Here is a 26,949-nt window from a genome sequence, read left to right as displayed (position 1 = left end):
TTGCCTGGAGAGTTCTATGGACAGAGGAGCCTAGTAGGCTGCAGTCCATGGGGTTGGAAAGAGTCAGATACAACTAACTCTTTAGGTCAGGAAGATAAGAGGAGTTAAAGACAACGTAAGTTTTCTGGCTTGGGTACCCAGCTGTGAGTAGTGGAGCTAGAATTGAAACATGGATCTGTCTCACTGCATCTTCTTTCTGTGTACTTCCTAGATGGCTGATTCTGACCCTGGAGAAAGAAACTATGACAACATGCTGAAAATGCTGTCAGACCTGAATAAAGACTTGGAAAAGCTGTTGGAAGAGATGGAAAAAATCTCAGGTAGGATGTTTTCCCAGGCAGGGTACCTTCCTTCTTTCCAAGAGCTCAAATCCTCCTTATACTTCCAAGCTCAAATCAAGTACCTCCTCAATCAGGTCTTCCCTAACTACTTTTCAGCTTATTCACCATGTGACTACTTGATTTTATACTAACCACTGAATATTGCCTTGAATTGTTTTCTGATTATTTTTGTGTGTTTGCATCTTATTTCAGCAAATGGACTATTATCTTCTTGAGGGCAGAAATAGTAACTTTTGTAACTGGGCACACAGTACCATAAAGAACTAGTAAAGTGTTAGTCGCTCAGTCGTGTCTGACTCTCCGTGACACCATGGACTGTAGCCCGCCAGGCTCCTCTGTCCATGGGGTTTCTTGGGCAAGAATACTGGAGTGGATTGCCATTTCCTTCTCCAGAAACAGCAATAGAATTGAACTAATTTCTCCATTTTTGGAAAAGAATGTTAGTCTGTTATTTTATTTAACATGTTTCCACTAAGCAGTAACTAGCAGTGGTAGTGATACAATTATAATTTATTTAATTTGTTCTTTACCAGTTCGGAATGTAAGTAATTCTTAAAATTGTGTGATCCTGTTTTACTTAGAGAAAGTCACAATGTGAAACAAATTTTAGAATGCCCAAATACTCTACTTAAATGAAAACAAACTATTTTTAAAGACATTATTAGTTTTTAAGTAATTTCCATTTATTACAAGTCTTCAGAAAATATCTGCTTAAAAATGTTCTCAGTTTTGTGCCCACACACTTGAAAGTTCCATATGTACCTTTTAAAAGCTCTGGAATTCATTTTCCACTATAGATTGTTTGATTCCTTCAGTCTAATTAAATATTCTTATTTAACACCATTTACTGAGCACATGTATGTGCTTTTCTAAAAATACAAAGTTGAATAAAGATGCTCCTTCTTGAGAAGTGAGTAGGGACCAGAAACAGACATCAAGATAACTGATTATATTTAAACATATAAGTTTAAAGCACATTTTAACTTTATGGTAAAATAAAGCTATAATCTGGCAAATGCTAATCATGATGTACACTGAGTACTGGGGAAGGAGCAGAGGAGGAGAGGCAGACTTCTTGGGAAGGCAAGTGAGGCTTTGAGCAAAGCAGAGCCTTAGAGAGGAGCAGGGATTGGACAGATGAGGCCGGTCCTGTGAGCAGGGAAGAGGAGCTGTCCAGGGAAAGAAGTAGCAAGGCTGTGTGCCTGTGAGGGAAAGATTGGCATCGTCAAGAAGTCAGAGTAGCGCGTGAGATTCACAACATGGCAGGCCAAAAAAGAAGAGGCTGAAAGGTGGGCAGAAATGTCTCTAATGCAATACCAAGTTAAAGAGGCTTACCTTTCTCCAGCCATCATGGGCCAGATTACAGAAGTACTTCAGAGCAATAGGAAGTTTTGTAAGAAACAACAAATGCCCATCCAGCTATCTGTCCCAGGCACAATCATGGGACAAAGGGGAAACAGTGTGCTGACCAGCACTTACTCACCTGGGACAGGCATCAGATTCCTGACTAACAAGCACTTGAATGTGTATTCTGTCCCTACCTCAGGGGGGGCCTTGGATGAAGCTGTGAGAGGTCAGTCCAGCTCTGCGTCAGAGAACGCTATTGGTGATGTGTATAAAACCCGAATCCCCAACACAGCTCTGTCTCTAAATTCCTTCCACGCTGTCAGATACTATTCTAAAGTGGTCCCTTCCTATGACGCAGCTGCCGTAACAAATCAGAACACTCCAGTGCATTTCCCAACAGCTGTGCCCAAAGTCTCCAAGTTTCTTCCTCAGCACTGCAATTCTGTGCTGGGCCAGGCATGCACAGCACACCCCAACTGTCTGCAACAGTTTTGGGCGTATTAATAGCACATGTTTGAAATTCACTCTAGACCACCTATTGGGTGCCGTTTGACAATACAGGAAGAATGGAACAAAGAATGATCTTGAAAGCTACACCCAGAGACCTAATATCAAAAGGGTTTGCATTGTATGGCTTCTGATAAATGTGCTAAAAGCTTCTGCAGGTAGAAAGAGAGGCAGCAAGAGTACTAGCTAGCCATAGGCTTTTATTAATACTTCACTTCATATATACTTGGATCTCCCCCAACCAAAGTGCTCTAAGAACAAATGGCCTAGGTGACCTGGACACTTTTTGTTCTCAAAAAATATTCCACAATTTTTGCAAAAATTACATTATAAAGAAGATCCACAATTTATGCAAAAATTACGTTATAAAGATCCACATAGTGCATTGATGTTGCTAAGTACAGATATTGCAACTTGATTCTTATTTTTAGTATCACTGTGAGTTACTGTTACTTATTTCTAGGTAGTATCTTTTCCAGATTTGGCATTTTAGAGCATTTCCTTCATTATTCCTACTAAGATACCTTAATTTGAGAGATGTGTTTACCTCCTCACTTGACTACTAATGAATAAACTGACGTGTTTATTTTTGCATTTCACCTTCCCTTGAGTGAAATGAGAGCTAACAGGTAAATGTCTCTTTCTGGATCTTTAGTTACAGATTAGCAGGTTTTTCTTTGTTTTCCATGTCCTTTTCCCTATAGGCATTAGAAAAGATTGTTGGAAATAAGGGGAGAAAAATGTTTGTTTTATATTTCACTGAAATGTTCTTATGCATAAGTTTTATTATTAAAGGAAATATTCAGTTCTGATACTGAAAAAAAAAATTTAAAAAAAAAAAAGAGGCTTACCTTTCTTATGTAAGTGATAGGGAGCCATTTGGAATTTCGAGGAAGTCAGTTGCCTTTTAAAAAGATAGCTCTGGTAACAAGGTGAGAGATGGTTCAGAAAGGAAAGACTGGAGCAGGAAGGCCAATTAGGCAGGTTTTCCAGAAATAAAGGCTGAAAAAGAGCTGGCCTTAACACAAGCTTGACACTGAAAACAAGAAGAAAATAGCTGATTTCTGTGATAGAATGTCTTATTGATTTGTAAGAGCTCTTTCTGTATTAAGACTGTTAGGTACTTGTTCAAAATTGTAGGAAATATTTTTTCCAGTTTGTCATTTTCCTTTAATTTTGTATATGAAGCTTCAGTGAGAAGTCTTACATAGTAAAAATGTATTGATATTTTCCTTTCTGATTTATTCCCGTTGCTTCAATGCTTAGAAAATCCTTCCCTAGTTCAAGATCAATGAAACAGTCACATACTTTCCTCTACTTCGTGGTTTTAGTGTTTTTTTTTTTTTAAAACATTTAATTCTAAACTATCTGGTATGCCAAAGGAACCAAGCTTGTACTGCATTTTTATTTAGATTCACTGGAATCTCTCTTTTAGACAAATATTCCAACAATAATTGAGGTGATAGGTAAGTAAGTTATTCAGTTCAGTTCAGTTCAGTCGCTCAGTCATGTCCAACTCTTTGTGACTCCATGGACTGCACACCCTGTCCATCACCAACTCCCGAAGCTTGCTCAAACTCATGTCCATCGAGTTGGTGATGCCATCCAACCATCTCATCCTCTGTCATCCCCTTCTCCTCCTGCCTTCAATCTTTTTCAGCATCAGGGTCTTTTCCAGTGAGTCAGTTCTTTGCATCAGGTGGCCAAAGTATTGGAGTTTCAGTTTCTGTGTCAGTCCTCCCAATGAATAGTCAGGACTGATTTCCTTCAGGATGGACTGGTTGGATCTCCTTGCAGTCCAAGGGACTCTCAAGAGTCTTCTCCAACACCACAGTTCAAAAGCATCAATTTTTCAATGCTCAGCTTTCATTGTGGTCCAACTCTCACATCTATATGTGACTACTGGAAAAACCATAGCTTTGACTAGATGGGCCTTTGTTGGCAAATAAAATAATGTCTCTGCTTTTTAATATGCTGTCTAGGTTGGTCATAGCTTTTCTTCCAAGGAACAAGCATCTTTTAATTTCAGGGCTGCAGTCACCATCTGCAGCAATTCTGAAGCCCACTGTTTCCATTGTTTCCCCATCTATTTGCCATGAAGTGATGGGACCGGATGCCATGATCTTCGTTTTTTGAGTGTTGAGTTTTAAGCCAGCTTTTTCACTCTGCTCTTTCACCTTCATCAAAAGACTCTTTAGTTCCTCTTTCTGCCATAAGGGTGGTGTCATCTGCATATCTGAGGTTATTGATATTTCTCCCTGCAGTCTTGACTCTAGCTTGTGCTTCATCCAGCCCAGCATTTCGCATGATGTACTCTGCATAGAAGTTAAATAAGCAGAGTGACCATATACAGCCTTGACGTACGCCTTTCCCAATTTGGAGCCAGTCTGTTGTTCCGTATTCAGTTTTAACTTTGCCTCTTGACCTGGATACAGATTTCTCAGGAGGCAGGTAAGGTGGTCTGGTATTCCCAGCTCTTTAAGAATTTTATAGTTTGTTCTTATCCACACAAAGGCTTTGGCTTAAGTTATTAAGTGATAATAATTAAGTTGATATTACTAAGGTAATCATGTTGTATTAAAAAACAAATGCTCTCTCATCTTAGAGATGAGGTTGACAGGTATTTATATTGAAACAAGTCACAGAAAAAACTTAGCTTTGATGATTTTTAAAATTTGTCTTTGAAATTTTCTAAGTAAAAACTGAAATTGTTTGATACATTCAGCTATTGAATTCAAGCAGCTGCACATCTTGGAAGGCTTTTGTACTTTCCTTCTCACAGAAATGAAACAAATGTAGCCCACATCTCCTTGGCGTGAATGAGGTTTCCATTGCACGTGATTCCACATCCCCTCCCTTTGGTGCTTTCCCGCATCACATTCCTTGAACTGGTGTAAGGTCCATTATCTTCCCTTTAGGTTATTCTTTCCTTCATTTTAGTTGCACATATTTTCCTCTTTTTATAACCCTATTTTTATATAAATATTCTACACATCTGTCTAATTTGGGGGGCAATCAAATCTTATAAAAACTTTCTGTAACAATTTATCAGCTGATAAAGGTATGTTTTTATCAACATATAAGCAACCACAGATTAAATAGTATTAAAATGTTTTATAAAGTTTACCTTTTGTAGTTTATTTTTTTTTTCGCATTTATTTTTTTTTAGTTGGAGGCTAATTACTTTACAGTATTGTAGTGGTTTTTGCCATACATTGACATGAATCAGCCATGGATTTACATGTGTTCCCCATCCCGATCCCCCCTCCTACCTCCCTCTCCACCCGATCCCTCTGGGTCTTCCCAGTGCACCAGCCCTGAGCACTTGTCTCATGCATCCAACCTGGGCTGGTGATCTGTTTCACCCTTGGTAATATACATGTTTCGATGCTGTTCTCTCTGAACATCCCACCCTCGCTTTCTCCCACAGAGTCCAAAAGTCTGTTCTGTACATCTGTATCTGTTTTTCTGTTTTGCATATAGGTTTATCATTACCATCTTTCTAAATTCCATATATATGCGCTAGTATACTGTATGGATCTTTATCTTTCTGGCTTACTTCACTCTGTATAATGGGCTCCAGTTTCATCCTTTTATAGTTTCTTAAAGTCAATAATTTATCCTTGGGCCCATGGATTCAAATCTAATAGTTGAGAACACTGAAATATTTTTCTGCCTGAAGCGTAAGCAACAGAACTATTTTGTCATAGTGTCCCTAGGACAGGTTAAGACAAATATGATTGAAAGAAGTAGCATGATTTTAGGCCAGGGTGTATCTCACAACCTCACCCTTTAGGTTAGATTTGAAATGAAGCCAGCACGTAACTCTTTAGCCACTGTTGCCCCTGGGAAGGCTCGTGCCCACACAGGCCACGCAAAATCACCAAGGAAGCAATCATCAATTATCAAAAGCGCCAACGAGCAAATAAATGTAAATATGCATATTTATATAAATATATATGCTGCATGCATATTTTAAACAATATTAAAAAGCCAAATCCTCTTGACTTCAAGGCTTAAAGTTTCTCTTTTTGTTCTCTTTAAGTCAAATCATGATCTAGGACAAATTTCCCAGTACAAGTTTAGCTGTACGCCTTATGAGAGTGAGCCCTGAGAATGTATAAAATTTCTCAGGTAGGAGGAGAGATTCTAACTTGGTTTCTCACCACTGCCCCAAATCTATCCCAGCCTGTCCTATTAGTTGAGAAATGATTTCTTTATTACTCATGAAGTTTTTTACATATAGTAGGGCAGAGATAGCTAACCAGTTTTATAATATGTTAGGTTTTTGGTTTATCACACTAGTTTCTTTATTATTAATCAGTAAGTTCCCCCTTCATTATTCTTTCTTTTTTTCCCCTTTTCTCACTTGTTTATTCTCCAGATGAATAATTGATTCATTTAATATTTTATTTGGAATTGTGTTAAACCTATACACTAATATGGAAAGAATGATATCTTTTTAAAAAATACTTATTTGGCTGAGTCAGGCTGTAGCTGCGGCACGCAGGGTCTGTCATTGTGACACATGGGCTCTTCCCTGTGGCCTGAGGGCTCTCTAGTTGGGTGGCCCATGGGCTCCAGAGCACACAGGCTCCAGTAGTTGCGGCTCAAGGGTTCAGTTGCCTTGCAGCATGTGGAATCTTAATTCCCTGACCAGAGATTGAACCTGTATCTCCTGCATTGGAAGAAGGATCCTTAACCACCAGATGATCAGGAAAGTCCTGAATGAGATGTTTTAACATTAAGTATTCTCAGGTAGGCTTCCTTTGTGACTCAACTGGTAAAGAATCTGCCCGTAATGCGGGAGACCTGGGTTCAATCCCTGGGTTGAGAAAGAGTCAGACATGACTGAGTGACCTTTCACTTCACTTCACTTCACTTCATCCTCAGGTAGAAATGTGGTATTTCTCCCTAATTATTCAAATATTCTTTAACATGTCTCGAAGGATTTTGCAATATTTTTCTCCAGATTTCTTGCCTTCAAGTTTTATTTTTCTAGTTTTATTGAGATACAATTGATGTGTAATATTGTATACATTTAGGTTGTATAACGTACGAGGTACCAGGGGATATGTTTATTTGTTCAAACAACAAAAACACATCTGTAGCAGCACTTGCAATTGGTGTCAACTCCCGATTGAGTTTACACAAATCCACTGTCATTCTCTCTAAGATTTGTCTTCTGTCCAGGCCAGATAAGCAAGTGGCATGAAACTGTGGTGGGAACTACCTCCTGTGTCTTTCAAGTTGTTAATTGCAGTAATAATCTCTGCAGTCCCTTCAGGAGTGCAGTGCGACTTTTAGTTTACTACTTTCACAGGTAGAGGCAGTTCTAGTCATCTCCACTTGGTCTTTCCTGCCAAATAACCCTCACTCTGTGGATTAGGGAATAAATGTGAGGATTCTCCCAGTTGTTGAGTATGTATATTTCAATTATGCATCCTGGAACTGGGGAAATTACCACAATATGGGTTCAGAAACCCACTAAGCCCACTGTGAGCTAGAACTCCACTGATAACCGGACCTCCATAAGCCCCTCTGCTGACTGGTGAATCACTATGCTGGTAGCAATGTTTTGGGTCCCCAGGAATTTGTGTCAGTTCAGAACCAGCATCTAGTAATCCCCAGATGATCTGATTACTTCCCCTTCCCCAGAGTGCAGTCTTCAACCATACTGTTGTGGTGTCCCTGTTCCAGAAGCTGATGATCACGTAAAGAAGAAAAATAACTGAGCAAGTAGTTACAACAGATTTTGATAAGTGTTAAAATGAAAGGCAAAGGAGAAAAGGAAAGAAATATCCATTTGAATGCAGAGTTCCAAAGAATAGCAAGGAGAGATAAGAAAGCCTTCCTCAGTGATCCATGCAAAGAAATAGAGGAAAACAATAGAATGGGAAAGACTAGAGACCTCTTCAAGAAAATTAGAGATACCAACGGACCATTTCATGCAAAGATGGGCTCAATAAAGGACAGAAACGGTATGGACTGAACAGAAGCAGAAGATATTAAGAAGAGGTGGCAAGGATGCACAGAAGAACTATACAAAAAAGATCCTCATGACCCAGATAACCATGATGGTGTGCTCACTCCTGGAGTCGCACATCCTGGAATGAGAAGTCAAGTGGGCCTTAGGAAGCATCACTACGAGCAAAGCTAGTGGAGGTGATGGAATTCCAGTTGAGCTATTTCAAATCCTAAATGATGATGCTGTGAAAGTGCTGCACTCAATATGCCAGCAAATTTGGAAAACTCAGCAGTGACCACAGGACTGGAAAAGGTCAGTACTTATTCCAATCCCAAAGAAGGACAATGCCAAAGAATGTTCAAACTATTGCACAATTACACTCGTCTCACATGCTAGCAAAGTAATGCTCAAAATTTTCCAAGCCAGGCTTCAACAGTACATGAACTGTGAACTTCCGGATGTTCAAGCAAGATTTAGAAAAGGCAGAGAAACAAGAGATCAAATTTCCAACATCTGCTGGATCATAGAAAAAGCAAGAGAATTCCAGAGAAACATCTACTTCTGCTTTGTTAATTACACCAAAGCCTTTGACTGTGTAGATCACAACAAACTGTGGAAAATTCTTCAAGAGATGACCGGACCACCTTACCTGCCTCCTGAGAAATCTGTGTGCAGGCCAAGAAGCAACAGTTAGAACCAGACGTGGAACAAAAGACTGGTTCTGAATTGGGAAAGGAGTATGTCAAGTCTGTATCTTGTCACCCTGCTTTGCAGAGTACATCATGCAAAATGCCAGGCTGGATGAAGTGCAAGCTGGAGTCAGGACTGTAGGGAGAAATATCAATAAGCTCAGATAAACAGATGACACAACCCTTATGGCAGAAAGCAAAGAGGAACAAAAGAGCCTCTTGATGAAAGTGAAAGAAGAGAGCGAAAAAGCTGGCTTAAGACTCAGCATTCAAAAAAAGAAGATCATGGCATCTGGCCCCATCACTTCATGGCAAATAGATGGGGAAACAATGGAAACACTGAGAGACTTTATTTTCATTTTTTTTTTCTTTTCCCAAACATTTTATTTCAATTATTTATTTTAGTTGGAGGCTAATTACTTTACAATATTGTAGTGGTTTTTGCCAAACATTGACATGAATCAGCCACAGGCCCACATGTGTTCCCCATCCAGAACCCCCCTCCCACCTCCCTCCCCATCCCATCCCCCAGGGTCATCCCAGTGCACCAGCCCTGAGCACCCTGTCTCATGCTTCGAACCTGGACCAGCAATCTGCTTCATATATGATAATACACACATTTCAACGCTACCTTCTCAAATCATCCCACCCTCACCTTCTCCCACAGAGTTTAAAGACTGTTCTTTACATCTGTGTCTCTTGCTGTCTCACATATAGGGTCATCATTACCATCTTTCTAAATTCCATATATATGTGTTAGTATACTGTATTGGTGTTTTTCTTTCTGACTTACTTCACTCTTAATAGGCTCCAGTTTCACCCACCTCATTAGAACTGATTCAAATGCATTCTTTTTAATGGCTGAGTAATATTCCATTGTGTATATGTACCACAGCTTTCTTATCCATTCATCTGCCGATGGACATCTAGGTGGCTTCCATGTCCTGGCTATTATAAACAGTGCTGCCATGAACACTGGGGTACACGTGGACAGACTTTATTTTCTTGGGCTCCAAAATCACTACAGATGGTGACTGCAGCCATGAAATTAAAAGATGCTTGCTCCTTGGAAGAAAAGCTATGACCAACATAGACAGCATATTAAAAAGCAGAGACATTACTTTGCCAACAAAGGCCTGTCTAGTCAAAGCTATGGTTTGTCCAGTAGTCATGTATGGATGTGAGAGTTGGACCACAAAGAAAGCTGAGCATCAAAGAATTGATGCTTTTGAACTGTGGTGTTGGAGAAGACTCTTGAGAGTCCCTTGGACTGCAAAGAGATCCAACCAGTCCATCCTAAAGGAAATCAGTCCTGACTATTCATTGGAAGGACTGATACAGAAACTGAAACTCTTAACACTTTGGCCACCTGATGCGAAGAGCTGACCCATTGGAAAAGACCCTGATGCTGGGAAAGAGTGAAGGCAGGAGGAGAAGGGGACGACAGAGGATGAGATGGCTGGATGGCGTCACCGACTCGATAGACATGAGTTTGAGCAAGCTTCGGGAGTTGGTGATGGACAGAGAAGCCTGGTGTGCTGCAGTCCATGGGGTTGCAAAGCATCAGACACCACTGAGCAATTGAACTGAACTGAAGGCTAAATAATCTACATGGTGCTCTAGGTAGCCAAAGGTGGAACCTAATTTGATATTAAGAGCCAAGAAAGGCCTCCTAGAGCAAATTCTTCTCAACTAAGACTAAACTATGAGCATGAGTTAGCTGAATGAAAGAGCAAAGGAGAAAACTGAAGAGTTTCTGAATACAGAAATAAGAGCAGGTTTAAAAGGAGACGGGGAAGAGTGAGTTCAGTTATGGATAATGCTGAGTTGGGAGTGCCAGATTTATATAGAGGTGGAGATGTTCTATGCACTGTCAATATAATCACAGAGTCAGTGTAAATGGTATAATGTGAGATGGTTGGATGGTATCACTGACATGAGTTTGAGCAAGAGTTTGAGAACATGAACAAGAACAGGAGTTTGAGCAAACTCTGGGAGATAGTGAAGGACAGGGAACCCTGGCGTGCTACAGTTCACAGGGCCGCAGAGTCAGACTTGACTTAGCGACTGAACACCACCACCAATATAAATTGGTATGGCCATTATGAAAAACAGCTTGGAGGTTTCTCAAAATATTAAAAATAGAACTACCATATGATCAACAGCTCCTCTTCTGGATATATATCCAGGAAATGAAGGAAATGAAATCAGTATCTCAAAGAGATATCTTCATTTCCATGTTCATTGCAGCTTTATTCACAAATAGCTGAAGTATGGAAACTACCTAGGTGTCTGTTGACAGGTGGAGATATAAAGAAAATGTGACACATTTACATACACACCAATGGAATGTTCTTCAACCTTAAAAAGAAGGAAATCCTGTCATTTGTGACAACATGGATGATGAATCTGGAGGACATCTTAATAAGTGGAATAAATAAAAGTGTACAGGAAGATCCCCTGGAGGAGGAAATGGCAACCCACTCAAGTATTCTTGCCTGGAGAATCCCATGGTTAGAGGAGCCTAGTGGGCTGCAGTCCACAGGGTTGAAAAGAGCCAGACATGTCTGTACATGCACACACACACATTCGGTGGTGTATAATACATTCATAATTTTGTGCCACCACCATCTCCATCTAGTTCTGAAACAGAACAGAACCCTATAGCCCCCGGTATGTCCTCAGCCTGCTTTTTGTCTATGGAAAAACTTTAGCCAAAGAATAAGTATAATCAGAGAGGTGAGAACACGCAGAAACAAAGGAAAAGAGCCAAAGGAGACCGAATAATAATAATGTGCTCGCTGAGCACGGTCAAGGACTCTTACTTCCTCCTCATAGACTTCCTTGGCGGCTCAGACCGTAAAGAATCTGCCTGCAGTGCAGGAGACCTGGGTGTGATCCCTTCCCCTTCCAGGGGAAGATCTCCGGGAGAAGGGAACAGTTACCCACTCCAGTATTCTGGCCTGGAGAATTCCATGGACAGAGGAACCTGCCAAGCTACAGTCCGTGGGGTCGGAAAGAGTTGGACATGACTGAGCGACTTTCACTTTCATGAGCTATAGATAATATTCTGAGCCATATCCTGTGAGCTGCCTTACAGTTACTGAAACCCCCACCAGGTGGAAGAAGTTAACTACACGATGACCAGACTGTAGCCACAACATAAGCTGCCTCAATTCCAATAATTGACCTCAAAAAATGGAGACAAACGAACCCTGAAACTGAAGATTAACTATGCCTAAAACAACCAAGATGATGCTGGTCAGATTACCGATGCCCAGTTTCAAGATGACTGGTGGAGCTGACTGTAGTTTTTTTGTGCAGGTATCTCTCTGCGTCAATAAAAGCTCTTGCCCACTGACTGACAGTCAGGAGGCGCTGGCCTCTGGAGAGATGTCTGCCCTCCCCCCTCCCTGGATGCTGGCATCCAGAATAATACAAACTTCCCTTCCCACCAACTTGGCCTCTTTACTGGCTTTTGGGCAGCTAGCAGCCAGACTGCAGTTTCAGTAACAGTTCCACAACATTTTCATCACCCAAAAAAGATACTTTTTACCTGTTAAGCAATCACTCCAATACCTCTCTATTCACAACCCCTGGCAACACCAATCTGTTTCCAGTCTTTGTGGATTTGCCTATTCTGGATATTTCATTTAAAAGAATCATATAATATGTAGCATTTTGTTTCTGGCTTCTTTTACCTAACACAGTTATTTTCAAGGTTTACCCATATCGTAGCATATATGAGCACTGTATTCCTTTATATGGCTAAGTAATATTTCATGTAATCATCCACTGATGTATATTGAAGTTGTGTCCTAACTATTTAACTGTTGGGCTTTCTAGGTGGTGCTAGTGCCAATGCAGGAGAAATGAGAGACATGGGTTCCATCCCTGGGTCAGGGAGACCCCTGGAGGAGGGTGTGGCAACCCACTCCAGTACTCTTGCCTGAAGAATCCCATGGACAGAGGAGCCTGGTGGGCTACAGTCCATGGGGTCACAGAGAGTCGGACACAACTGAAGCGACTTAGCACAACACGCGTTTAACTATTGTGAATAGTGCCACTATGAACATTTCCATACAGTATTTGTTTGAGTGCCCACTCTCTTTTGTTTGGGATACTATCTAGGAGTGGAATTGCTAGGTATGGTAATTCTATGTTTAGCTTTCTGAAGAATCTCAAACTGTTTTACACAATGGTGCCTCATTTTACACTCCCACCAGCAATGTACAAGTTTCCAATTTCTCCACATCCTCAGCAACATTTGTTATTTTCCAGGTTTTTTTGTTGCTGTTACTGGATTTCTTTTATTGATTTGAAGTAGTTTCTTCTATAGTCTAGACATTAACTCATTATGAATTTTCAGTTCAGCTCAGTTCCGTCGCTCAGTCATGTCTGACTCTTGCGACCCCATGAATCACAGCACACCAGGCCTCCCTGTCCATCACCAACTCCCGGAGTTTACTCAAACTCACGTCCATCGGGTCGGTGATGCCATCCAGCCATCTCATCCTCTGCCGTCCCCTTCTCCTCCTGCCCCCAATCCTTCCCAGCATCAGGGTCTTTTTAGGATTGTACAATTCTTCTATCATTTGTATGAAAAATTTGTCCGTGTTGTCCTTAGTTGAAAAAAATATTTTGATTAAAAACAAGTTCACCAGGACTTTCCAGGTGATCCAGTAAGGTTAGGAATCCACCTTCCAGTGCAGGGATGCAGGTTTGATCCCTAGTCAGAGCAACTAAGCCCATGAGTCACAAACAGAGCACCCACGTGCCCCAACTGCTGAGGCCTGCAGGCTCTGGAGCCCGTGTGCCACAGTGAAAGCACCTGTGACCCAACAAAGATCCCGAGTGCCACAGCTACAATGCAGTGCAGCCAAATAAAGAAATGTATTTAAACTATTAAAAAACTAATTCACCAATATTTTACCTGATGATCTGTAATTTTTAAGAAGTCCCTAGGTCACAGATAATCTGCTAAATTTTTATCTGTAAATGTTATTTTATCTTTCATATTTGTCTTTAATTCATAGGGCATATACTTCTCTTTTTCACTGATTTTTGGTATTATTTTCATCATATACTAAATTCCATATACACTGAGGTCTATCTCTGAATTTATTTTCTTCCATTGGTCTATTGTCTGTACCACACTATTTTTTAAAAAATTATGCTTTAGGGAATTCCCTGGAGGTCCATTGGTTAAGACTCTGCATGTTCACTGCCGAGTGTGTGGGTTCAATCCCTTGTCAGGGAACTAAGATCCCACAAGCTGCACAGCACAGCTAAATTAATTGATTGATTAAGTTGAATAGGGCTTTATAGGATGTCTTGATATCTAATAGGGCATATTTCCCCTTTTAACTGCTGTCTTTTTAAAAGTGACTTGACTATTGGACCTTATTCTTTCATATACACTTTTATAATTTACAAATACTGATAGTTTTATTTCTTATCTTACACCTCTTATTTCTTTTAAATTCTTAAACTCCATTTACCTGCATCTTCAATACCAGCAATATTATTAGAGGCAGCCTTGTTTGATTACCAAAGGAATTTATCCACAGTTTCCCCATTAAGTATATAACATTTGCTGTAAGTTTTTGATATATTACCTTTACTAGGTCAAAATGTCTCCTTCTGTTCCTAATTTGTTAGAGTTTTTATTTTCTAAAATCACAAATAGGTAATAGGTATTAAATTTTGCTAACTGCTTTTTTGTATTAACTGAGATATTACTATGATTTCCTCCTTTTATTCAGTTCAGTTCAGTTGCTAAGTCATGTCTCTTTGTGACCCCATGAACCGCAGCACGCCAGGCCTCCCTGTCCATCACCAACTCCCGGAGTTTACCCAAACTCATGTCCATTGAGTCGGTGATGCCATCCAACCACCTCATCCTCTGTTGTCCCTGTCTCTGCCTGCCCTCAATCTTTCCCAGCATCAAGATCTTTTCAAATGAATCAGCTCTTCACACCAGGTGGCCAAAGTACTGGAGTTTCAGCTTCAACATCAGTCCTTCCAATGAGCACCCACGACTTATCTCCTTTAGGATGGACTGGTTGGGTCTCCTTGCAGTCCAAGGGACTCTCAAGAGTCTTCTCCAACACCACAGTTCAAAAGCATCCGTTCTTCTGCGCTCAGCTTTCTTTATAGTCCAACGCTCACATCCATACATGACTACTGGAAAAACCATAGCCTTGACTAGACGGACCTTTGCTGGCAAAGTAATGTCTCTGCTTTTTAATATGCTGTCTAGGTTGATCATAACTTTCCTTCCAAGGAGTAAGCATCTTTTAATTTCATGGCTGCAATCTTTTATTACTTTTTATTACTGTGTTTAATTAAGCTGATTGATTTTCTGATAATCAACTATCCTTGAATTTCTTTAAAAAATTCTACTTGATCACAACATGTTATTTTAACATATTGTTAAATTTGGTTAAATTATATTTAGAATTTTGTGTTTAGTTTCATGTGAGACAGACCTATAATTTTTTTTAATATAATCTTTTGTTTTAAAATAAACCAGCTTAGGGAAAATTATGTTTTTATTTTTGCTTATCTCTATTATCAGGTTTTCTACAGTGTAACTGAAATGCATTTATCAAATGCTTTTCTTAGAAAGTCATAGAGTCAGCCTACCAGTCTTCCCTCTTTTTCTAATTTCTGAAATTACTTATATCAGATAAGAATTAACTGTTCTTCAAAGTTCAGTAAAATTCATCTGAAAAGCCGTCTGGGACCTGAGGTTTGAGAAGGTAGGCCTTCACTGTTCACATTTTGAAACGCTGACCCTTTTATTTGCCTGTGACGTGAGTTAGCCTGCGGGCTCTCTTCCCCCCTTTACTGCCTAGCTTGACGGGCCTCGGCGTTCCTGTTTTCTGCTCTTACCTCTTGGGCTGTCAGAATAAATCTGCTTATTGCCTCCCTCATTAGTCCTCCCCTCTCCTACACAGATTTTGGAATACTTTATCTTCATCCTTTACTGAACCCTGTTTCTAGGTGCACATCTTGACCATTTAAAAAAAAATTTCTGTGTGAGGACCTGAGCCTTCATACCGGGTCGTCGTCAGAGTACATGGGTGAACCCTGACTAGCCTCTCAAAATGTCTGTCCCTCCAGAGATAGGACTAGACTACATATCTCTTCAAGAAAATTAGAGATACCAGGGGAACACTTCATGCAAATATGGGCACAATAAAGGACAGAGATGGTAGGGACCTAACAGAAGCAGAAGATATTAAGAAGAGGTGGCAAGAATACACAGAAGAACTATATAAAAAAGATCCTCATGACCCAGATAACCACAATGGTGTGATCACTCACCTAGAGCCAGCCATCCTGGAATGAGAACTCAAGTGGGCCTTAGGAAGCATCACTAAAAACAAAGCTAGTGGAGGTAATGAAATTCCAGTTGAGCTATTTCAAATTCTAAAAGATGATGCTATTAAAGTGCTGCACTTATATGCCAGCAAATTTGGAAAACTCAGCAGTGACCACAGAACTGGAAAAGGTCAGTTTTCATTCCAATCCCAAAGAAAGGCAATGCTAAAGAATGTTCAAACTACCACACAACTGCACTCATGTCACACACTAGCGAAGTAATGTTCAAAATTCTCCATGCTGGGCTTCAACAGTACATGAACTGAGAACCTCCAGCTGTTCAAGCTGGATTTAGAAAAAGGCAGAGGAACCAGAGATCAAATTGCCAACAATGTTGGATCATACAAAAAGCAAGAGAATTCCAAAAAAATGTCTACTTCTGTTTTATTGACTACACCAAAGCCTTTGACTGTGTGGATCACAACAAACTGTGGAACATTCTTCCAGAGATGGGAATACCAGATCATCTTACCTGCCTCCTGAGAAACCTGTATGCAGGTCAAGAAGCAACAGTTAGAACCGGACATGGAACAACAAACTGGTTCCAAATTGGGAAAGGAGTACGACAAGGCTGCATATTGTCACCCTTCTTATTTAACTTCTATGCAGAGTACATCATGCTGGGGTGGATGAAGCACAAGCTGGAATCAAGATTGCTGGGAGAAATATCAATAACCTCAGATATGCAGATAACACCACCCTTACGGCAGAAAACAAAGAGGAACTGAAGAGCCTCTTGATGAAAGTGAAAGAGGAGGAGAGTGAAAAAGCTGGCTTAAAACTCAGCATTCAAATAACTAAAATCATAGCATCCAGTCCCATCACTTCATGGCAAATAGATGGGGAAACAGTGGAAACAGTGACAGACTTTCTTTTCTTGGGCTCCAAAGTCACTGCAGATGGTGATTGCAGCCATGAAATTAAAAGATGCTTGCTCCCTGGAAGAAAATCTATGACCAACCTAGACAGCATGTTAAAAAGCAGAGACATTACTTTGCCAGCAAAGGTCCATCTAGTCAAGGCTATGGTTTTTCCAGTAGTCATGTATGGATGTGAGAGTTGGACCACAAAGAAAGCTGAGCATCAAAGAATTGATGCTTTTGAACTGTGGTGTTGGAGAAGACTCTTGAGAGTCCCTTGGACTCCAAGGAGATCAAACCAGTCAATCCTAAAAAAAAAAAAAAAATCAGTCCCAAATATTCATTGGAAGGACTGATGCTGAGGCTGAAGCTTCAATACTTTGACCACCTGATGCGAAGAACAGACTCATTGAAAAAGACCCTGATTCTGGGGAAAAGACTGAGAGCAGGAGGAGAAGGGGATAACAGAGGATGATATGGTTGGATGGCATCACTGACTCGATGGACATGAGTTTGAGCAGGCTCTGGGAGTTGGTGATGGACAGGGAAGCCTGGTGTGCTGCAATCCATGCAGTTGCAAAGAGTCATACACGACTGACCGACTGAACTAAACGGAACCAGAGATAGGACCTTGGCTCTGCTATTCTGCTGGCCTTAAAAAGCCCTCTGAAAGGGCCTGCCCGCACTACCTGGTCTAAAATAAGGCTTTTCCTATATCTCATTTCTCTGTCACAATGCATGCTGTTTGTTTCCTTCATAATTCCTTTCACAATGTGTCATTGTCTTATGTTTTTATTATCTGTCTCCTCCCACTGCAACTAGTGTGGATGCTCATGAGGGCAGGGATGTGTCCATCCTGTATAGACTGCTGTATCATCAGGGCTGCCTTAGTAAAATGCCAACACAGAGCAGGTGCTCAATAAATACTGAATGAATGAAAAACTCAGGAGACACATATTTCTGAAGGATTTTTGGATAATTGTGAGTCTTTCCTATTCTACACTATTTTTCCCTCGGATCAAATTACAGAGAGCTATGCACTTGATACAGTGTTTTAGTGTCTCACTGAATTGTCTTTTCTGAAGTGTGCTTTAGTACTGTGCCACCAGCTTTCTTTTACCAGTGATTACAATTGTAGACACAGGAGAATATCTTTGTATTTTTTTAAATATTTAATTTATTTATTTATTTGGCTATGCTGGGTCTTAGTTTCAGCATGCAGGATCTTTCTTTAGTTTTGGCATGACATGTGGCATCTAGTCCCTTGATCAAGGATCAAACCTGGGCTGCCTACATTGGGAGCATGGAGTCTTAGCCTCTGGACCACTGGGAAAGTCCCTCTTTGTATTTAAAGTAGGGATGTTGTCAAGGACATTTTCAACTATATTACATACCTCTCATGAAATACACCTATAGGAAAATTCTTTCTTAGGATAAAAGTGTAAACAATGGGTTTGTTTTTATTTTATGCTCACTGAATCTTTTTAAAAAATAATTTTCAGCATTCTATTTTTTAAAACATTTTTATTTATTTATTTTTGGCTGTACTGGATCTTCATTGCTTTGCTTTGGCTTTCTCTAGTTGTGGCAAGCAGGGGCTATTCTTGTTGCAGTGTGCAAACTTTTCACTGTGGTGGCTTCTCTTGTTGCAGAGTACAGGCCGGGTGTGCAGGCTTCAGCATTGCAGCACATGGGCTCAGTAATTGCAGAGTGCAGGATCAGTGGTTGTGGCACACAAACTTAGTTGTCCCAAGACATGTGGAATCTTCCCAGAGCAGGGCTCGAACCCTGCGTTGGCAGGCGGATTCTTATCCACTGCACTACCTAAGAAGTCCCATCACTAAATCTTGTAACTGAGCATGTTTCCTTCTCTGCTTTGGCCTCAGGAAACTCAGGGTTATAATTTCAGCTGCTGTGTAGGTCTATCTGAGATTCTTTCCTGTGAGCTATTTTTTTTATTTCGTTTTGTTTTACCCACCCTAGTTCTCTGTCCTGAATACCTTAGTTATTTATTTTATAGTAGGAGTTTCTCCTTTCTTGAGCACTTAATATGTGTGCAGCGGTTTACATACATCATCCATTTAATCTTCACAGCAAGCCGTGAGATCCGGACGTTGTCCGGACTTGACATGTGAGGAGATGAGGTTAGTAATTTAAATCTCTGACTCCAGGTCACATGGCCAGTGAATAGAGAACCTTGGCCTCAGGTCCATGCTCCACCTGCTGTCCAGGTGGCTGACATGATGGTCTGCGAGCTTCCTGCACAGAATTACCCAGGATGCTTGTTAAGAGGCAGGTTCCTGGGCACCATTCCCAACCCACTACATAAGAACCTCTTTGAGCTTTGAGGGCCCAACTGTCTACATTTAACAGGTGTCCCAAGTGACTCCTGCTGCCAGAAGTTGGAAGGCGTCTGTGCTGGCAGATAGTCGCATGCCCTCTGTCTGTTGAGGTGCACTGCATGCATCTTCTCCAACACTGTTTCCCTAACCACCTGGATGCCACTTTCTGTAAAACTTCAAGTCTCTCACACTGCTGACCTCTGTTGTGTGTAGACATACATGTGCATTTGTCATTAATCATCTGCCTATCCTTTTTTTTTCTTTTGGCAGCACCATACAGCTTGCAGGATCATAGTTCCCTGATCAGGCGTTGAACTTACACCCTCAGTAGTGAAAGTACAGAATCCTAACCACTGAACTGCCAGGGAATTCCCTGCCTGTCTCTCCTTTGGTTAATTTCCTGAAGGATATAGTTTCCCAAAGTATCCAGCATTTTTTAGCCCAGCCAGGAGAAGTTCTAAGGGAATGTGTTTGCCGCACAGAGAGATGACCCTCTTATTCATAGATCTAAAGGGGAGAACCACACGAGTGGAGGGCTGTGCTCAGAGGGAAGGGGTGAGGTGGGGTTTCTGCACACAGCACTGGATTCGTACAGACAGCGCAGGTTCACCTGTAGGCCAGGGGCACTGCCCTCAAATTGCTCTCAGAGGGAAAGAAAGTTGGTCAGTCCAGTGGTGAGCACCAGAGGACACCTACCATGAACAAGCAAACCTTCCCGGAAGGAGGAGCCCCTGGGCCGGCCTTAATGAAAGCAGAGGGGTGCTCTGGTGGAGGTGGGCAGGCATCCTAGGCCTGTCAGCATGAGAAAACCTGAGGTTCAGGCCTCGCACAAATGGGAGTGGTCAGCCCTTCCTGAGCATGTGAGCTTGGGTGGAGGAGCACTTCTTGGGAGTCACCCTGCAACCACTAGCTGTGAACTGCAGATGGGTAAGGACCTGTATTTAATCTTTCCTAACATTTCATGTCATACTGTCATCCAACCTTTTAGTGTTGTGGGCTGGTGTATTCTGAAATTAAGACTTGGTGAGATTAGGGAAGGTTCATTCCTGCTCTGTGTAGACAGGAGATTTAATAGGGGTTGTCTTGAGCCCTCTAACACATGGCCAACCAGCTTTCTCTCCTTAGAGTAATCGGGTGGCGCAGCGCGGCCTGCCCCAGGGTGCCGGGCGTGAGCAGAGGCACCCACCCCCGCCAGGGGCCCAGCGCTGCCGCCGCCCCTGAGGCCTGACCAGGGCCTCTCTGGTTGTTGCAGTGCAGGCCACGTGGATGGCCTACGACATGGTGGTGATGCGCACCAACCCCACGCTGGCGGAGTCCATGCGGCGGCTGGAGGACGCCTTCCTCAACTGCAAGGAGGAGATGGAGAAGAACTGGCAGGAGCTGCTCAGTGAGACCAAACACACGCAGTAGGCCCCAGGGCAGAGCAGCAGTGACCCCAACTCATGGCCTGGGCACAGAACTTGTTTCTCAATAAACTTATTTTCCAGCACCTCAGGAACCTTTCTGTCTCACCCAGCTGCATTCAAGCCCTGTGAGCAGCACCCGAGACGGTTGAGACGCAGACGCTCTGATGAAGCAGAAGTGTGCCAAGGGAGCTGAAGTGTGAGGGTGAGCCGGAAAGGAGCCAGACAGGCAGGACGTGGCCAGCATTCGGGCGGGTTTATTCACCTCCCATAGTGAGCTCCAAAGCGGACGGGGAGAACGTCAGTTATTCCGTGTGTGTCTGGGGCACTGTGCTGGGCACTCGGGTGTGCCCTTACGGTCTCACAACCCCATTTCAGACAAGAAAAGCCATGGTAGATGTCTCATCCAATCCACACAGCTAATGAGGGGCTGGTGGAAAGTGGGGCAGGCTCCTGCAGGGGCCGGACCAGAGGGAAAGACAGCACCAAGCTGCAGAGGGGTAGAGCTTAGTGGTCCTGGCCAGCCTGGGCGAGGGTCTTGGGCAGGGGTTACAGCCAGCAGGACACTCACAGACAGGGGTTCTCAGCCCTTGAGGTCAATTAGACAAAAGAGGGCTTCAGAGCTGTTCCAAGATAGAACCAGCCAGACTCCGGAGGCCTTGGGCTAGGCAGAAAGTTCCAGAGACAAGGGTGCTTTCCTGGGGACTCTTCTGGTCTCCCTTCTCACCCCCTTGAGCGCTCCTTGCCTGGCCTGGAGCCCCCAGGTCAGGTCAGGCAGTGGGTGTTACTGTGAGAGGGGCTCTGCCTGGAGGACGGATGGGGGAGCGGGCTGAGGCCCTGGGCAGCCAGGGAAGGATTAAACAGGAAGAAGCTTGGGTCCCGCTGGAGGTAAGATGCCAGCAACCAGGTCCCAGGTGCTGGGGGCCAGGCCTCCGAGGTGGAGAAGGTACAGAGGAAGGGGGGCTGGAAGGGGGAGTCAGGAGGCTTACTAGAACAGAGAAGGAAAGTTATCCCAGGAACAGCAGAACGTTCTGCATCGCAGCCTCCTCCCAGGGCACCTCCCGCCTGTCAGACCTGCCCCAGGGCCTCCCTGGAGAGCAGCCAGTCAGAGGGCAGTCTGCAGTGGGCCCACCGCAGGCAGAGTCAGGGTGAATGGGCAGAGGACCCCTTTGGTCCCCAGGGGGAAAGGTTGGAGCTCCTTGGCCTGGAACTGGGCGGTCCCCTCGGAGACGGTGAAGGTGGCTGTGACCTGGTGGTTGAGGCAGTAGATCGTGTTGCCCAGCACAGCGCAGCGCAGCGGGGCGGGGGCGGGCAGGGGCAGGGAGGCGGCCCGGCTCCAGGAGCTCGTCGCGGTGTTGTAGCGCATCACCGCGGCCCCCACGCCCCGCAGAAGGTCAAAGCGGTACAGGAAGCCCCCCAGAGCCACCATGTCGCTGGACCGCCGATGGCTGGCACTGTAGGGGCACTCGTCCCACGCATCCTTCATGGGACTGTACCTGAGCAGGCGGTAGAAGAGATGGCCCCCAGTGACATAGATGTCCCCCTGGCAGGCCACAGCTTCGTGAGCCACGGGGAAGGTGCCCTCAGGGAGGGGTGCGCGGGAGGTCCAGGCGTCAGCGCGCGGGTCGTAGCACTCCATGCTGTACAGACACTCGCCCCCGATGGCGTAGAGCAGCCCGTCCAGCGCCACTAGTTTGAGCTGGGCGCGCGCCTGCTGCATGGGCCGCACCTGGCTCCAGATGTTGGTCAGAGGGTTGTAGCAGAACACCTCGTTGGAGCAGACAGCCTCGGCGCCAGACCCACGAATGCCCCCCGCCAGGAACAGGTAGTTGTGCAGAGTGCAGAGGCCGCAGCCACGCAGCGGGGCCTCCTGAGGCACCTCGGTCAGGAGCCTCCAGGCGTTCTCTCGGGGGTGGAACACGTGCAGGTATGCGGGGGAAGGCGGGGCCGCGGGCCCCACCGCGAGAGCCTCCGCCGCAGGGGAGGCCCGTGTGAGCCCAGAGCGGCTCGCCCCGTAGAGGCCGGGCAGCACCAGGGCCCCCAGCACCGCGGGGCCGCGGCCAGTGCGCAGGCTCACAATGCGCTCCCGGTCAGCCCCACTCAGCTGCCGGTAGAGGCTCGGGTCTCTCAGCACGTGAAGCAGATTGTCGCTCATCCAGGCATAGGTCTCCTGGGCCAAGCCAGGGTCCTCATGCTGCTGGGCAAAGGCCAGCGCCTCCAGGCAACTGCCCAGGTCCAGCCATCGCGGCAGAGCCACCACGGAGGCCCTGGACTTTCGGGGCCCCTCAGCCACCCGCCAGCCTCCCGGCCTCTGCAGAAACGCCGTGAGTTTCCGGGCCTCCTCCTGCTTCTCCGCGAGGCCCTGCCCACGGCCTGAAGGGCGGGACGCCGCCCCCGGCGCCCATCCTTGATGCTGCCCTGGGGCCGCCCTGCCGGCCTCCTGCTTGGGACTCTGGGACATTTCACACAAGCTGCGTTTCCGGGGCCGCGGGACTGGCTGGGGTTCCCGCCCCGTAGCCGGGGAGGGTGAAGAGCCAGGCTGGGTCTGCTCAGGGGGTGAGGGGGCCGTGGGCTCTGCGGCTCCCTGCAGCAATGAGTCCGGATGTTTCTCCTCGGTTCTCTCCCCTCTCGGGCCTAAGGGAGGGCCTGCTGTGGCAGCCCCCTCGGTCTCAGCGCGACTCTGCTGTGGCCGGGCTCCAGCTTCCTCCAGGCACCCTGAACCCGCCCTTGTGGCCAGCCTCTCTGCGCCATGCCTGTCCTCCTCTGGGGGAGCAGCCGACTTTCTGTTCTCAGAGGGTGAGGACGCGCCCAGATGGCCGGGGCCCTGCAGAGTGGCCCTCGGGGCTCTCCCTTGGGGCCTCTCTGGCCTGGGGAAGGGGTGGCTCCTGAGAACCATGGAAATAAGGTTTCCCCAGCTGGTTGGGAACTGCTTCTGCTGATGGTCCTTGCGGAGGACCGCGCTGGGCTCCTGAGACGCCAGCCTTGATGCGCCGGCAGGTGCAGGGGCTGCGGCCGCGGCGGGGGCAGCACATGGCGCTGCAGGAGGGGCACCTGTCAGGGGGGCGGGGGGCGGCGCTGGGGAGGAGGACCCCGCAGCAGGACTCTGGCTCACTCCAAGGGGCAAGGACTCTGAAGGAGAGGAGATCGGAGGAACTGGGGCTCCAGGTAGGAGACCGGGGTGGGCGTGTGCTGCGGGTGGGGGCCCCGGGGGTGGGAGGGGTTTAGGGGTGCATGGCGGGGTCGTGGCCGAGGGGCTCAGGGAGGAGATGCAGCTACAAACGTCTGCAGAACCACAGTGCGCCTGGCCTCGCAGGGACCCTCTCCCTTCTCTAATGCCGTGGCCCCCTTGCTCCTTTGTCCCTCCAGGCCCTGAACTGGAGAAAGAGTGATCTCCAGAGCCATTAGCCCCAGCCTGTCCCACAGTGCAGGCCTCTGTGGTCCCCTTCACTAGGGACAAGGGGGGGCGTCCCCCCTGTGGCCCCTCTGGTGATAGGCTCACAGGGCCCGGGGCCTGGCTGAAGCTCCCGGTGACCAGGACCTCCCTCCTCATCCAGGGCCAGCCTTCCATGGAGGCTGGGGACCCCTGAGATTCCCTGGGGGCCAGGGTCGCAGCCTCCTCGTTCTCACCGGCTGTGGCTCCAGAGTCCAGAGCTAGGCCTCGGGCAGCTTGGGGGCTGCTTTTCCCAAGCCCCCTCTCTGAGACACCCATCAAGGGCCTAGCCTGCAGGCTGCACAATGGGGGCCGCTCCTGGGGGAACAGGAGCCCCTCGGAGCCCGCGGGCAGGGTGCTGGCTGCACCCACAGCATCCCACACGCTCACCACGGAGCCCAGAGACAGGGCGTGCAGCTTTGGCCGGCGGCGGCCACTCTGTCCTGAGTCCAGCTGCCCCCGCCGGCTGCCCGGGCTCTGCCCCCTCGAGGCAGGTGACCCCGGCCCTTGTTGCCAGGGGCGGCTGTCCCGTCCCACCCTGTGGACGGGGGCCTCGCCTCGGACACCCCCTGCCCCTCCCTGCGCCTCCACTTCTCTGCCAGGACCCCGGGGGGTGAAGTGTATCAGCAGGGCTGCAGATGACCCTTCAGCTTTGCCCCCACCCGGGAGAGCAGAGCCTGACCTGCGAGCCTCCTGCCCTTTACGTCGGAGGGCTTCCAGAGCGGCGTTACCACTCGGCCGTCCCAAGGCCCCTCCACCGGCCCCCTCCCCCACCTGCGTCTTAAGGGAAGTGGAGGCTGCGGCAACCAGACCTCTGCCGCCCAGGGGCTCCTGATCCTGGGCGCCCGCTGCAGCTGGACTCCCCTGGCCACGTCCTGGAGGGCCTGGCTTCCGCTGCCCTGAGCCGTGACCCTCAACAGCGCCACTGACCTTGTGCTTCGGGGGCAGGGCTGGCCCAGCTGCTCCCACCTGCGAAGGCCAGGGGGCTGTGGATGCTGGTCCTGCCACCTCCTGGTCCTGCGCGGAGCCAAACCAGTGCAGAGCCAGCGCCGTGGCGGCCACCACGGCCAGGGCCAGCAGGGTCAGTGCGGCGCCCTCCCAGTCTTCGTCCGCGTCCCCGTCCCAACCCCAGGCGAGGCCGCCAGCCTCTGAGGTGCTCTGGGTCATGGTCTGGGCCGCCGACCCAGCGAGAGGCGCCGGGCAGCAGGCTGGGAGCTACGTGCTGCGCAACACTGGGGCTTCAGGCCCGTGTGGCCCGGGTGCTGCGCAGATGGGCCCGCGACGTGCCCCGCCCAGAGGGCTGCCTGGCTAAGGAGACTGTGCCCGCGGGCGCGCTGCGGACCCAGGAGGGTGGGCCTCCGTTTAAGCGCATGGGCCGAGTGGGGGTCAGCACAACCCCCAGCAGCTCCAGGAGCTTGTGCCTCCCGGATCCTGCCCCGCCCCCTCCCCTCCCTCTTTCTGGGGCGCCAGGGGCTGATGGCAGTGCCCGTCAGCACTGCCCTGGCAGCCCAGCCACGCGTTCTGCCCAACAGACCCTCACCCCGAGTCCCTCCGCTGAGCTTGGGCCAGTCTCGGGGGCTCTGCAGGGAAGAGTTACCCACAGGGAGATGTTATCTGTAGCTGCAGCAACACGATGAGGCCCTGATGAAGTTACCAGAAACCTGAGAAGACTGTTCCACTCTGGAGGGGTGGGTGGGGCGTCTCACTGAGGAGAGGGATGGGGTGGGGGTCCTGACTCCCAAGCTTGGTCCGCAGGCAGATGGGAAGCGGGGTGGGATGCAGGCGTGAAGGTGCGCCCGGCTTCTGGGGACAGGTGTGCTTGGGAGAGTGGCTCTTGGTTCCCTCCATCCAGCTGCCCCTGGACCCTCTCCACCCTGAGTTCAGAGATGGGACCGTTGTTTTGGAAAATCCAAAAGTTGTGTTTTCCTCTTTGTTGGCCTGACTCATTGCAACCTCCCAGAGCCTCCTGGGTTCTCTGGGCTGTCTTGACTGCCAGAGGCCCCTCTCTGCCAGCCATGGAGCCTCCAGGACCCCTCTCCGGCGCCAGCGCCCCATCAGCCTGGTCTCTCCAGCCTCCTCTCACCCCGCCCCTCCCTCCTCTCCAGGACTCAGGCCCCCTGCAGCACATGACTGCTCAGGAGACAAGCCTTGTCTCCTCCGCCTGTTTCTCTCTTCGGCCAAGGAGTAAATCTCAGGACAGCTGCCAGGTGGGGCTAGACATGGAAAGAGCCTGGAGCTCCTGGGACAAAGGCAGGTGCCTCATGACAAGCACTTGTTCCTTTGCTGGGGGCAGAGGACTCTCCCTGACTCAGGCGGCAAGAGGGCCAAGGCCTGTCTCTGGCACACTGCCCGGGCCCTGCTGGGCCTCAGGTGTCTCACTTCCCCCTCCCCACCCCGCCCTCTCCACCCTCTCCCCGCCCTGGGCGTATTAAGTGATAGTCAGAGGGAAGAAGGGGCCCTACCTTAAGATGGACCTCAGATGGGGGGACGGTCTTCTGGGTGCCACCCTTATTCTCTGTCCTGGCCCCAGGCTCTGTGTCTGGGTTAAGTTTGGGGTCCAACGACCTTGCAAGGATGGAGATGATGCCACCGTCTGCACCTCAGTGCAGGCCATGCAGTATCCACCACACCTCTCCACCCAGCACCGGAAGACCGTGCCATCCTCTGAGCGCC

General features: G+C 47.0%; 2 protein-coding genes across 2 annotated transcripts; one reads left to right on the top strand and one right to left on the bottom strand.

Moving 5' to 3' along the window:
- Window positions 1-211: 211 nt before the first annotated feature.
- On the top strand, window positions 212-20,853 carry SYCE3 (synaptonemal complex central element protein 3). The gene is made up of 2 exons (XM_065924567.1): window positions 212-320; window positions 20,696-20,853. The coding sequence occupies exons 1-2, from the start codon at window positions 212-214 to the stop codon at window positions 20,851-20,853; spliced, it is 267 nt and encodes an 88-aa protein (XP_065780639.1).
- Window positions 20,854-21,951: 1,098 nt separating this feature from the next.
- On the bottom strand, window positions 21,952-23,757 carry KLHDC7B (kelch domain containing 7B). Its single transcript, XM_065924554.1, has one exon. The coding sequence runs from the start codon at window positions 23,740-23,742 to the stop codon at window positions 21,952-21,954; it is 1,791 nt and encodes a 596-aa protein (XP_065780626.1). The 5' UTR covers window positions 23,743-23,757.
- Window positions 23,758-26,949: the final 3,192 nt, after the last annotated feature.

The sequence above is a fragment of the Muntiacus reevesi genome, chromosome 1 (assembly GCF_963930625.1).
Source record: "Muntiacus reevesi chromosome 1, mMunRee1.1, whole genome shotgun sequence".
Classification (NCBI taxonomy): domain Eukaryota; kingdom Metazoa; phylum Chordata; class Mammalia; order Artiodactyla; family Cervidae; genus Muntiacus; species Muntiacus reevesi.
This window is presented reverse-complemented; position numbering and strand designations above follow the sequence as displayed.